We start from the raw sequence: 12,647 nt of genomic DNA on the forward strand, positions 1-12,647 counted from the left end.
GCTCTTTTTCGTCAGCTTGATTGCATACTGTTATCTCATTATAACTTTAATCTGCATTCTCCAACAACTACTGAGGCTAACCATTTTTTTGATAAGCCCATCAGCCACTTGGATTTGCTCTTCTCTCAACTGTCCATTCTTTGCCATGTTTTGCTATTGGGTTATTTTTTTCCTGTCAATACGAAGACTACTCTTCCTCTGATTGGCTCTGCAAATATTTTCCCCCAAATCATTGTTTATTGACTGTTGATGGCATCTTTTGCCGTGCAAAAGATTGCACTTTTAAAAAAAAATATATTTATTTATTTATTTATTGGCTGCATCGGATCTTCATTGCTGTGCGGGGGCTTTCTCTAGTTGTGGCGAGTGGGGGCTACTCTCCGTTGCGGTGCGCGGGCTTCTCATTGCGGTGGCTTCTCCTTGTTGTGGAGCACAAGCTCTAGGCACGTGGGCTCAATAGTTGTGGCTCGCGGGCTCTAGAGCGCAGGCTCAGCAGTCGTGGCACACGGGCCCAGCTGCTCTGTGGCATGTGGGATCTTCCCAGACCAGGGCTTGAACCCGTGTCCCCTGCACTGGCAGGCGGACTCCCAACCACTGCACCACTAGGGAAGTCCGATTGCACTTTTTATGTAGTCAAATATTTATTTTTTAACAGCTTTTGAGTGTCCTGGGTTGGTAAAGTTAATCTCCCCCAATTCCTAGATTGTACATGTAGTCTCCTTTCATTTTCTTTCAAGAATTTTACTGTTATTTTAAAATTTTAAATCTTAAGTCTGCCTGCAGTTTTTTTTTTCGTATGGTTTGTGCTGTTGGTTCAACTTTACTTTCTTCCTGATTAAAAAGCCAGTTGTGCTAGAAAAGGTGGAGGAAATGTGCTGGTTTAATATGTTAAAGCTTTTAAAAAAAATAGCTGGCCATATTATTATTATTATTATTGTTGTTGTTGTTTGTATTGTTAGACACCAAAAGACAATGGTGATATTTAGAGTGAAAAAGTTTGGTGAATGGCATTCTACATATGTGCTTGATATTCATAATTTATTAAATTCACATTTATAATTCTAAAATATAAGTAGTGCTTATTATGTGGCTCACTGTGGGACATACCATAATATACCTCTAATTTTCTTCACATATATTTTGTATTCTGTTATCATTTAAACTTTCATAAGCCAGAATGAACAGGTTTATGTTTTATAAAATATTTTCTATAATCTTTAGTATAAAATTTTCTGTCACAATTGGAGCATGACTTGCCTTATGATAAAACACTTGGTCATTAGATCAATGAGATTTCTCCTAAGGATGAATTCCTCCACATATAATGAAACAGGATATCTTGTTCAAGGCTTTCCTACAATTTTTAGGTTTTCATTCCTGTAAGCGTTCTTCCTAGCATGAACTTTCTGATGTCTGCTGAGGTTTGGCTTCTGGTAGAAAGCTTTGCCACATTCGTCGCATCCATAGGGTTTTTCTCCGGTATGAGTTCTCCAATGTTTATTGAGGCATGACTTTTGACTGAAGGATTTTCCACATTCTCTGCAACGATAGGGTCTTTCTCCTGTGTGTATTTTTCGATGTACATTGAGGTATGACTTCTCACCAAATGACTTCCCACATTCATTGCACACAAAGGGTCTCTCTCCTGTATGTGTCCTCTGATGTTCTCTGCGGTGTGACTTCTGGGTGAAGGCTTTCCCACAAAAAAAACACTCAAAGGGTCTTATCCCAGTGTGTATTCTCTGGTGCTTAATGAGGGTTGACTTATGTGAAAAGGCTTTTCCACAGTCAGTGCATCCATATGGCTTCTCCCCAGTGTGACTTCTTTGATGCCTAATGAATTCAGACTTGTAGCAGAAGGCTTTCCCACACTCAGTACAGACATGGGGTTTCTCTGTAGGTGGAACCCTCTTCCGTTTGTACACAAGAGAATTGGTTACTGCTGGTTTATACGTAAGTGCTGGGTTATGGCTGAAAGCTTTCTCACAGTGACTGCATTCCCAGAATTTTTCTCCATTAGGTCTTCTATCATGCTTTGTATGTTGTAATAATTTCCCACATCCATAGCACTCATCTTGCTTTTTTGAATAGTTTCTCTTAAAACCATTCAAGTCTAAATTATGGTTCACACTCTTTCCACAAGAGTCCCAGTTAATAGGGTTTTGAATTGAAGGAAAAAGATCAGTGCTCAGATGTGATATTTTCCCAAACTTATTACATTCATGGCTTCTTTCCTTGGGCAACGTTTTCTTGCTGATGAATGTACCTTGCCTCAAAAGCATGTCTTGCTGTCTCTTCTTCTGGACGTTACCTTGCCAAATGTTTTCTGGAGAAGGTACAGCAAATCTTTCCTTATGAATCTGTTATTATGACCTGGAATAAAACTATTTGAGAAATGCCCTAAAAATTTAAAGGGTGCACAGTGTATGAATAGAGAGCATGAATCATAACTAAAGGCACCAATACAGGGAAAAGTATTATACGAGTACAGAAGATTCAGAAACTGGCACAAATGTAATGGAACATGTCATAAATGATAGAGAGAAATAATTTTGAAGATGAGAAGATATTATAGAGCAGTGGTTGGCAAACATGTTCTTAAAGGACCAGCGACTAGTTTAGGCTTTGTGGGCCACATGGTCTCAGTCACAATTACTTAACTCTCCCATTGTATGGTGAGAACACAGCCAGTAGGTAAATGTAAGGAGGGTGCAGCTGTGTTCCAATAAAACTTTATGCACAAAATTAGGTGGCGGACCTACAGGCCAAAGTTTGCCAATCCCTGTTACAGAGGAAAGGGGTTTAAATGTCATAAAGCACCTTGTTACCCAATGCATGGTTCTCAATGGTCAGCATCAGTCTCATCTGGGAACTGATATGTAGGCAGATATGCAGAATCTTGGGCCCCACCCCCAAACCTACAGAATCAGAATCTGTATTTTAACAAGTTGCCCAGATGCTTTGTTATCATATTAAGAGTTTGATAAGCACTGTTATAGCAGTCAGAGAGCTTATGTTGAGCTAGTTAGTAATACTATAAATGGCAAGGGCTCTAAGATGAACTAGATAAAAGAAGGAATCAACGAAGCTAACTAGAATTTAAAGCAGGAGCTCTTAACTTGGTATATAGAAATCTGTTCTAACTACAATTGAGCACTTCCTTTGATTATGAATGTGAACAACAAAACACAGTAGTATTAGCTCCTGTAACTGTCCTAGTTTGTGAATAAGGTATTTTCATGTCACGCTATAGTTGTCACAGAGTTCTCAAAATATGTTTACAATCATCTCTACTTTGAGATCATGACAATTATTTGACCTGATGGGAGAGATCATAATTTAATGTATAAATAAGGAAGTATATCTACTACTATCACTAATATCATTAACATCATTAATATTTTGATATTGCATTTTCTAACTTTATTTTAGTAATTACTGTATTTTAGTAATTTGTTTCTCATGTAATCTTATGGGTTTTATTTTTTTTTAATATGTAAAAAAGGGGTCTATTAGCCTTCACCAGAATGGTTAAGAGTTCCATGGCACAAAAATGATTAAGAACCCCTAACTTAAAGACATTCAGGCGTGAGGTAATTTGGGTCCAATTTTAGGAGATGTCAGTGGAAAATGAAAAGTAGACAGGAAGATTTAAAGTCATTTCTCAAAGGAAAACCAACAAAACTAGCACATATGCATAGAACAATTAGGGTGACAGAGACAGAAGATTCAAAATGAGCTCATGGTAGCAAAACTCTGGAATGAGAAGTAAGGTGAGGTATATATATGCGTGCACTTGTGTGCGTGTTGGGTGGAGGGGAGGTAGCAAGTACAAAAGAGGATGACTTCAGTTCTTGCTCGACAAAAAACAGGGATAAGTGGACATAACTGTGGAGATGATCCAGACTGGTAAAATGGGGGGTAGGGGAGCCTAGGTGGTACAAAGCGGACAAAAAGTGGCAAAATGGCAAAGAGGCCGGTTGTGAGCATCATATGGTCTCAGAACGGATGACTTCTTTAGGGAGTTACACCATTGAGAAGAGAATCAAGTTTGGAAAACAGAAAATGCAGTAGTCCCTTGGAAGGAAAAGGCTGGGCTGCAGGCAGGGAAATAGAGGATACAGAGAACTTAGAAAGGAGGGCTGACTAGATACTTTTTTTTGGCAGTTATTATATAAAATTCTTGAAAGAGGGAAAAGAAAAGCAGTTGATAGCCAGGTTACAATGGTTTCAGGAAGGTTGATGAGCAGTTTCATGAAGCAAAATACACCTCAGAGGGCACCAGAGTGTGATGGTTAAGAATACTGGTTCTAGGGACTTCCCTGGCAGTCCAGTGGTTAAGACTCTGCACTTCCACTGCAGGGGGAGCGGGTTCGATCCCTGGTCGGGGAACTAAGATCCCACATACCGTGCGGCATGGCCAAAAAATTACAAAAAAAGAATGCTGGTTCTAGAGCCTGACCACCTGGGTTCAAATCCCCATTTGGTCCCTTACTTTGTTATATGTTCTTAGACAAGTTTCTTAACCTTCCTGTGATTGTTTGCTCATTTGTAAATGGGGGAATTAAGGCTGGTAATAAACACCTCACAGGTATTGTAAGGGTTGAATGAGTTGATATATGTAAAGGACTGAGAACAGACCTGGCACAAACTGAGCACACACTGAATGTTGGCCAGAAATGCTAATGCTATTGCTGCTACTACTACAACCAGTGAAAGCTGGATGGTTGTAATCTCAAAGACATTATTTTGGGGAGAAGCATGAATGTTTTTGGGGTTTATATAATATTTAATTCAATTATGTGATTATAACACCAAGTACAAATGGCATAAAGAGATCCAGAAACAGATGGCACTGACACTTCTTGCTAAACTCATGACTCTACTAGAGAAGCAGAAGTCCAGAGGCATTCTAAAGAGTAGGTTACCAACACTCAGGATACCAGGGATTATTGTTGAGATATTTTATAGAGCTGATGGGAGAGGGGCAGTTATTCTGAAAATTAAATAGAAGTGGTTAAGACAGGCCAAACTCAGGCGTCTCCTTCACTACCCAACTGTCCCTGTTCACTTCCTGGAATTCACTGCTTCCTCCTCTGTGACTTAGGAAATTAAGGGACTCAGGGATAACATAAGGGATTAAGGAAAGGATAGGAAGTGAGACTCTGAGTATGGCAGGCAGGTCTGGGGCATTTTACCCAAAAGCTGTTAGAATAGAGAATAGGAAGGAATCAGCAAGAACAAGAGAATCACAGAAGCTTATTTGTAAGAATGCCTGAATGTGAAAGAGAAAGTGTACTGATAACCTCAAGAGAGAGACCAAGGATTCTGGAGAAAAGGAGATGGAGCAAGCACACAGGGAGGTGGGATGCATGGAGGCTGAAGGGTCACCAAGAAGGCTGAAGCTCTCAGAGAAATGTCTCCAGCGGCTTTCAAAGCTCTAAGGCTTTTAAAAGCTGGACCCTGAACAAAATCCCAAAGGTGCCAGCCTCCCTTAGTACGTCTTTTGCTGGATTTATCATACTTACCCCGAAAGTGGCAGCCTGAGCATGACGCCTCACAAATCCATGGTGCTTCTTCCTGCTCCAGCCTGAGGATCACATATGGTTTGGTGTCTTCATAACCTGTTCCAGGGAAATGATCCAGGCCTTGGACTGAGCTCCTTGGTCTTCTCAGGCAGCATTAAAGGCTACACAACAGACACTGTATTTGGGAGGAGACTGTACACACACTTTGTCCAGAACTCAAAAGGAACTAGTAATCCAGGACCACTGAAACTCAAGCCAAGCTCACTGAAGCACACAGTATAAAGTTTAGGAATACACACTGTGCAGCCAGACTGCTGGGGTTCAAATCCCGCTCTGGCTCTGCTACGTACTGCATGGGTGACACTGGGCAAGTTACTTCACCTTCTCTGCCTCAGTTCCCAAATGTGTAAAATAGTGGTACTAACAGTACCTACCTCATAAGGCTCTTATGAGGATTACATGAGTTAATATTTTAAAAGTGGCTAAAACAGTGTCTGGCAAATAGAAAGTATTTGGTACTTCAGAGGCTCTAGGTACTTCCGTTACTTTTAGCAACTGAAAAAGGAAAGGTGGTCATTCAAGCATAATCTAGATTGTGTGGCAGAGCTGTTCTTACCCACTGAGACGAGGTTGCTGTAGGTCTCCAGCATCACATCCCGGTATAGGGCCCTCTGAGCAGGATTCAGCCTGTGCCACTCCTCTTGAGTGAAGCCCACTGCCACATCCTTGAATGACACAGGTCTCTGCTGAAGATGAAATGACATTGAGTCATGTGGGGAAAGTGTAGGCAGAGGTGGATGGTTCTGATTTTTTATAATGTTCATAGGTCAGAGCTTATTATGATCATTTATCTAGGATGCCTTTTATATTCCTGGCTTTGGACTATATATGATGGGATTGGAAGCCACTGTCATTTATATTTGGGTCAACACATATTGACTGAAGACTGTGTCTGACCCAGTCCTGGTTGCTGGGGACACAGTCATAGGTGGCACCTGACCTCAAGGAGCTCACAGCCTGGCAGGGAGAGCAATATGTAAGGCCCTCAGGGTGAAAGGGTAAGGGCTGTGACAGCAGGACATCTGGGCTATGGCATGCAGAGAAGTGAATGGTCCACTAAAATTATCAGGGTCTAGTTAGGCTTCAGAGCTAAGGGATATGTGCAGCTGAATCTTCTCTGCAGAGATGGAAATACTGCCTTCCTTGCAGAGGGAGCAGCATGAACAAAGGCACGGGGGCCAAACAGTGATTTTAAGGATGGCAAGTCACTCAGTTACAGGAGAGAGTACAGAGGCCTGTGAGTGATAAAATGATGGACTTTAAGACAATGAGAAATCTATCAAGGGAGTGGGGTGTGTAGAAAGCACATTCTAGAAGGCATGTGGTGAGTTTCTTGCATTCTGTGTCAAGCTGTACAATGGTAACTCTAAGCAGACTGTGAAAAGTTAAGGATGTACATTGTTCCCTAGAGTAATCACTAAACTCAGTGCAAAGAGGTGTATTGAAGTAAATAAAATTCTAAAAAATACTCAGTTAATCCGCACAAAAACGCACACACAAGAGAAAAGAAACAAAGCAAAAGCAGATGGGACAAATAGAAAACTAAATGCTAAAAAGATATAGATCCAATCCTACCAATAATTATATTAAACTATATTAAATTATAAGGTTATTTAATACATGATTAAACACTCCAAAAAGGCAGAGATTGTTAGACTGGAGAAAAAAAGTAATACTGCCTACAAGAGATACAGAACTCACAGATAGTTTGAAAGTGAATGGACGGAAAGAGAAATGTGGTGGGTGACCTGGAGGGAGAAGAAAGGAAAGACTCTGTACTAACCTAGGTGGAAGATGATGCTCACAAGTAGGACGGAAACAGTGAGATAGAGAAGGACCAATGTAAAGAAGAGCAGAACCTGTACCTTAACTGGTCGTGGGGTGTGAAGAAGGTGTAAGGGTAACACCCTTACCTTTGTGGTATCTCAAAGGCAGCTGGGTGACACTGGTCACCAATCTCAATTGCAGCTGAGAAAAACTGCAGAAGCAAAGAGGACGTGGTGTGTTGGGGGACACAAAGGGGGAGACACTCGGCAGGCAGCAGGATGGACATGAGTCATGTCAGGAGCAAGAACAGGAACGGAGCTAAAGCTGTGTGAACCATCAGCACAGAAGTGGTAGCTAAAGTTGTCACACAGTGTGTTCTCTCTCAGCAAGGAGACAGGATGAGCAGAGTACTCAGGCCAGAGGCCCAAGAGACACTAAAACACAAGAGGCCAATGGCAGAAGAGTCCAGCTGGAGACCCAGAGGAGGAAGTTTGGAAAGGAGGCTCCACAGCCTGGCAAGCCTCAGATTACACTGTCCGGGCAGTCAGTCCTCTGGTTTAGGGCACAGAGGACAAATTCTCCAAAGAGCCCAGTGCCCCGGAACCAGATAGCTGCTGAAAGACCCACAGGTACTAACCTAAGAAGGCATCTGTGCTATTGTGATATATTAAGAAATATAGGGCTTCCCTGGTGGCGCAGTAGTTAAGAATCCGCCTGCCAATGCAGGGGACAAAGGTTTGAGCCCTGGTCCGGGAAGATTCCACATGCCGCGGAGCAACTAAGCCCGTGTGCCACAACTACTGCACCTGTGCTCTAGAGCCCATGAGCCACAACTACTGAGCCTACGTGCCGCATCTACTGAAGCCCCCGCGCTCTAGAGCCCGTGCTCCGCAAGAGAAGCCACCGCAATGAGAAGTCCGCGCACCGCAACGAAGAGTAGTCCGCGCACTGCAACGAAGAGTAGCCCTCGCTTGCCGCAACTAGAGAAAAGCCCGTGCGCAGCACTGAAGACCCAACTCAGCCAAAAATGATAAATAAATTAAAAAAAAAAGAAATATATATATATTTGATCTTCTTGCCTGATTCCTGGCACAGAGCTTCTTAAACCTTTGTAACTTCCAGAGCGACAGAAGTAATAATAGGAGTGTCTTTTATTAGTAGTAACAAGCCTGTGTCAATCATCTCAGAGTTAATACTAATGATGTAACTCTTTGAGGATGGGGACTGGTTGCCAGAGGAACCAACCAGGTATTAGATGGTTGGAACCTGTAGCCATACACCCCTCAATCTCTGGGGAGGGGAGAGGGATTTGAGATTGAGCTAATCACCAAAGGCCAATAATTTAATCAATTATGCCTAAATAATGGAATCTCCATAAAAACCCGGGAGAGCTTCCAGGTTCGTGAACTCAGCCAGGAGGGTGTGCACCCCAAACTCCATGGGGACAGAAGCTCCTGTGTTCAGGACCCCTCTGTACCTTGCCCTACATACCTCTTTATCTGGTTGTTCATTTGTATCCTCTATAATATCCTTTATAATAAACCTGTAATCGTAAGTAAAATGTTTCCCTGAGTTCTGTGAGTTATAGCAAATTATCAAAACTGAGGAGGGGGTTCATGGGAACCCCCAACTTATAGCTGGCTACTCAGAAGTTCAGGTAACCACCTGGGATATCCAATAGGCATCTGAAGTGGGGGGCAGTCTTGTAAGACTGACCCCCTAACTTGTAGGGTCTGCATAGAATTGGAGAATTGTTTGGTGTGGGGAAAAAACTTCTTCTACTCCTGTGAGTAGAGGAAACAGTTTTTTCTTTAGTACCTAAGATATTATCTTCAAGTGACTGTATAGTAGAGAATTTAACCTTGCCCAAGAAGAGGTCTGACCTTTGCCCTCAGTTCCTAGAAGTTAATCTCTAAGCCCCTGTAACATCCTCCTAGGTAAGAGTGTCTCTGTTTACCTGGGGGCCTTGGGCCACACCAGATAGTCTAACAACATGATTTCTGGGGGAAGCTTTGGCTCATAGACATCAATCAGCTCAACCTCCAGAGGGGCTGGAAACTGAAGTCAGCAGTCAGTCATGTCTACTTGACCAACCCCCAAAGAAAACTCTGGACACCAAGGCTTAGGTGAGCTTCCCTGGTTGGTAATACTCTGTAGTGTCACACATGGTTGCTGAGAGAATTTCACACTGTCCACACTCACTGGGAGAGGACACATGGAAGTCCTGTGTGTGGAACTCTCCTGGACTCTGCCCCAAGTGTCTCTTTTCTCGGCTGATTTTAATCTGTATACATCTGCTGTAATGAACCCTCACTGTGAATATAACATTCTGTGAGTCTTCCTAGCGAATTATCAAACCCGAGGGTGGTCTTGGGAACCTCCAAATTTACAGTTGCTGTCAGAAGTGAGGGTGGTTTTGTGGACTGCTGTCCACTGCTCTACAGTCACTGACAGACGCGAGAGGCAATGGAGCAGATCAGTTAAAAGCATGAACTTTGGGGCAGGACTGCTCGAGTTCAAATACAGGCTCAGCCACTAAGTGAGTGACCCTGGGAAAGCTCTTTAACCTCTCTGTGCCTCAGTTTTCTCATCTGTTAAATGGAGATAATAATAGTGTGCGTCTCTTAGTTATTACATTATGAGGTTTAAATGAGTTAACATGTGTAAAGCCTTTATAAACTGTGCCTGGCATATGACAGCACAATATAAAAGTACCTATTTTAAGTAGAAAAAGATTGTAAATCAATACTTAAAAATCTGTTAAGAAAGGGAAAACAATTCTAAAGGACAGAAAAAAAGGTGGGGGGGTGCACCCAGGACCTGTGCCTGGGTGTCAGTGGGGTGGAGAGCCCTAGTGCACCGCACAGTGCCAGTGGCACTGGCCCACTACCTCTGGGAGTGGCCGGAGGGAAGAAGCATTGATAGGGCCCCACAGAGGTGAAAGGGCTGAGAGCAGCCACTCTCCACTCTCAGGAGGCTGTAGGTCTCCTTGAAGAATGCTGGGTCCTACGGTGGTGAGACAGGAAGGGGGCAGGGCACAACCTTTAAAAGAATGACAGCCATTGAGGACACGACATAAACTGGTTAGAACCAACTAGGTCCAAGATGGTGGACGACTGACTTCCACTAGACCTTGAGCCTCAGTATACCTCAGTATACGCTTATTGTAATACATCAGCAAGCTAAATGACACACCCATAGGTGCCATAACAGTTACAAGGTGGACCATAAAAGGCCAAAAAGTGGGTGGTGGCCCAATTCCTGGTAATCTCTGCCCCTTCCCTAAAATAGTTGGAATAATCCTCCCACTTACTAGCCTATGAGATTACCCACCCCTATAAAAACTGACAACCCCCGTACACACCCTGGCCCTTCTCGCCTTCTGAGATGGCCCGCACTCTGTCTGTGGAGTGTGTATCTCCCTGAATAAACCTTCTTTCACTTTACTGTGGCTTGCTCTTGAATTCTTTCCTGCACGAAGCCAAGAACCCACACTTGGCGGCCGTCCCAGGGACTCACCTGAGACCTGGGATGTGACCACCCTCTCGCACCCCACTCTTTTTCCTGCAACAGTAGCACTTGAGTAGTGGCCCAGGCAGATGGATCTGAAGGCAGGACCAAAACCAGGGTGGAGGCCATGGAAGCTGGCAAGTGAGACCCTAAGACCCACACAAAGGAGGTACCAACTAGACTCCCTCTCTGATGCCAGAACAACATACTGTCGTAGTGGGTGAGCAGCAGTCAGGCTTCATCACAGAGCACAGGACCTGGCTCAGTGACAGGTTCTGGGCAGTATTTCCCAAAAAGAGCTAACTGGAATGGGATGGGGTGGAGTGGGATAGGACAGGATGAAACAGAATGGGAGGGAATAGAACAGAGCAAAGCAGAAAAGACGTAATCCTGCACCTAAAAGGCCATGTCATTTCCACCGAACACAGGGATGAAGAGGAGAGAGATGGAAGAAACACTGAGGCTGTAAAATCAGCAATACTTGGTGACTGAGTGTGAGAGGTGGAAGGTGGGGAGAAGTCAAGGGTAAATCTCAGGGTCTTGGCTTGCCTGGTGGGATGGTACCATCTCCTGAGATGAGAAACAGGGAAGAGGAGACAGAAATCAAGAGTTCAACTTTGTACACATTAAATCTGAAGTGCTCTGGGGCAGCCAGGTGCAGATGTTGGGCAAAGGAGTCTGAAGCTCTCAGAGGAGGCCTCAACTTAGGTATGGATGTGGGAGTCACTTGCAGACGCACCAGCATCAACCTAAGAGTGGATGAAACCATCCCCAGAGGCCCCAGAGAAGGTTCAAACCCACAGGAACATCAATGTCTAAGACACTTCTTTAAAAAGTGCCCTGAAAAGCTAGTTTTCTCTTGGAAATAACAATACGCTTCTTCCTTATGGCCAATGCAAGTCATGGGCTGTGTTTGCCTTTTTGCTGGGCTACCAGGAAGTCCACAGTTGACTCTCACTGGACTCTCTCCTTGTACACCTGTATTCCAACAAAGAATGTTCCTTGCATCATTGCTTAAAATATCAAATTTGGAAATTACCGAAATGTCCATAATATGGGGGATGGGTTAAGTATTCCATGCATATGATTGAGCATTATGTATGTTATTTAAAAAAAAAAAAAAGCATGGTTCTTAGTACTAATATGGTACAATCTCTAGGATATTTTAATTGGGAAAAAAGGGTAGAGTAGTATGTATAATAAGTATCTGGCCATTGTGTCTGTGTGTATAGAGAGGCTGTGGTATTCCACCCAAATCCCCCTGCAGTACCGAGGTACTTCTCCCAGCTGCTAGGAGATGGCTGGCTGTTGCCGGCGTGAAACCTTTAGAGAATTTCCCTTGGCCAAAGGGAGCGACCCCACCCAAGGTTATGTCCCCTCCCTGGGGCAGCCTACAACCAATGACTGGTTGATTTCAGAATACAAAGGCCTCCTTGCCTCCATTCAGGACAACACTGAGGACCATCCCAGCTCCAGAGCATCTTATAAGATCAGCTGATGCCTCTGTTCAACAACTCCCTCTGTCCACCTTGCTTCCTTCACTGACTTCCAGGTGTTCCAAGAGCCTCCCTAGTAAACCTTCTGTGTGCAAATTTCCATCCCCAAGTTTGTTTTCCTGAGAACCCAGCCTATGACAAAGCATATGTGGTTGAAATGCATATATTTTTTTTCTAGAACAGTTTCCCCAAGAAGGGAAAGTAGGCTCATTTTGTTTGTTTTTTGGCCGCGCCGTGCAGCATGTGGCCGCGCCGTGCAGCATCTTAGTTCCCCGACCAGGGATCG

General features: G+C 43.5%; 2 protein-coding genes across 4 annotated transcripts in view; one reads left to right on the forward strand and one right to left on the reverse strand.

Moving 5' to 3' along the window:
- The window catches only part of LOC133078883 (zinc finger protein 383), a 191,138-nt gene that overhangs the window by 38,931 nt on the left and 139,560 nt on the right, over positions 1-12,647 (forward strand). The gene's annotated exons all lie outside the window — the stretch shown is intronic.
- The window catches only part of ZNF793 (zinc finger protein 793), a 33,307-nt gene continuing 21,579 nt past the window's right edge, over positions 920-12,647 (reverse strand). For all 3 annotated transcript variants that reach the window (XM_061174149.1, XM_061174146.1, XM_061174147.1), the window contains 3 exons: positions 6,145-6,274; positions 5,529-5,624; positions 920-2,326 (listed from right to left, as the gene is read on the reverse strand). In XM_061174149.1, the coding sequence (XP_061030132.1) occupies positions 1,344-2,326; positions 5,529-5,624; positions 6,145-6,274 (1,209 nt within the window). In that variant the 3' untranslated portion in view covers positions 920-1,343. The remainder of the gene's footprint in view (positions 2,327-5,528; positions 5,625-6,144; positions 6,275-12,647) is intronic.

Source organism: Eubalaena glacialis, chromosome 18, assembly GCF_028564815.1.
Source record: "Eubalaena glacialis isolate mEubGla1 chromosome 18, mEubGla1.1.hap2.+ XY, whole genome shotgun sequence".
NCBI classification, from domain to species: domain Eukaryota; kingdom Metazoa; phylum Chordata; class Mammalia; order Artiodactyla; family Balaenidae; genus Eubalaena; species Eubalaena glacialis.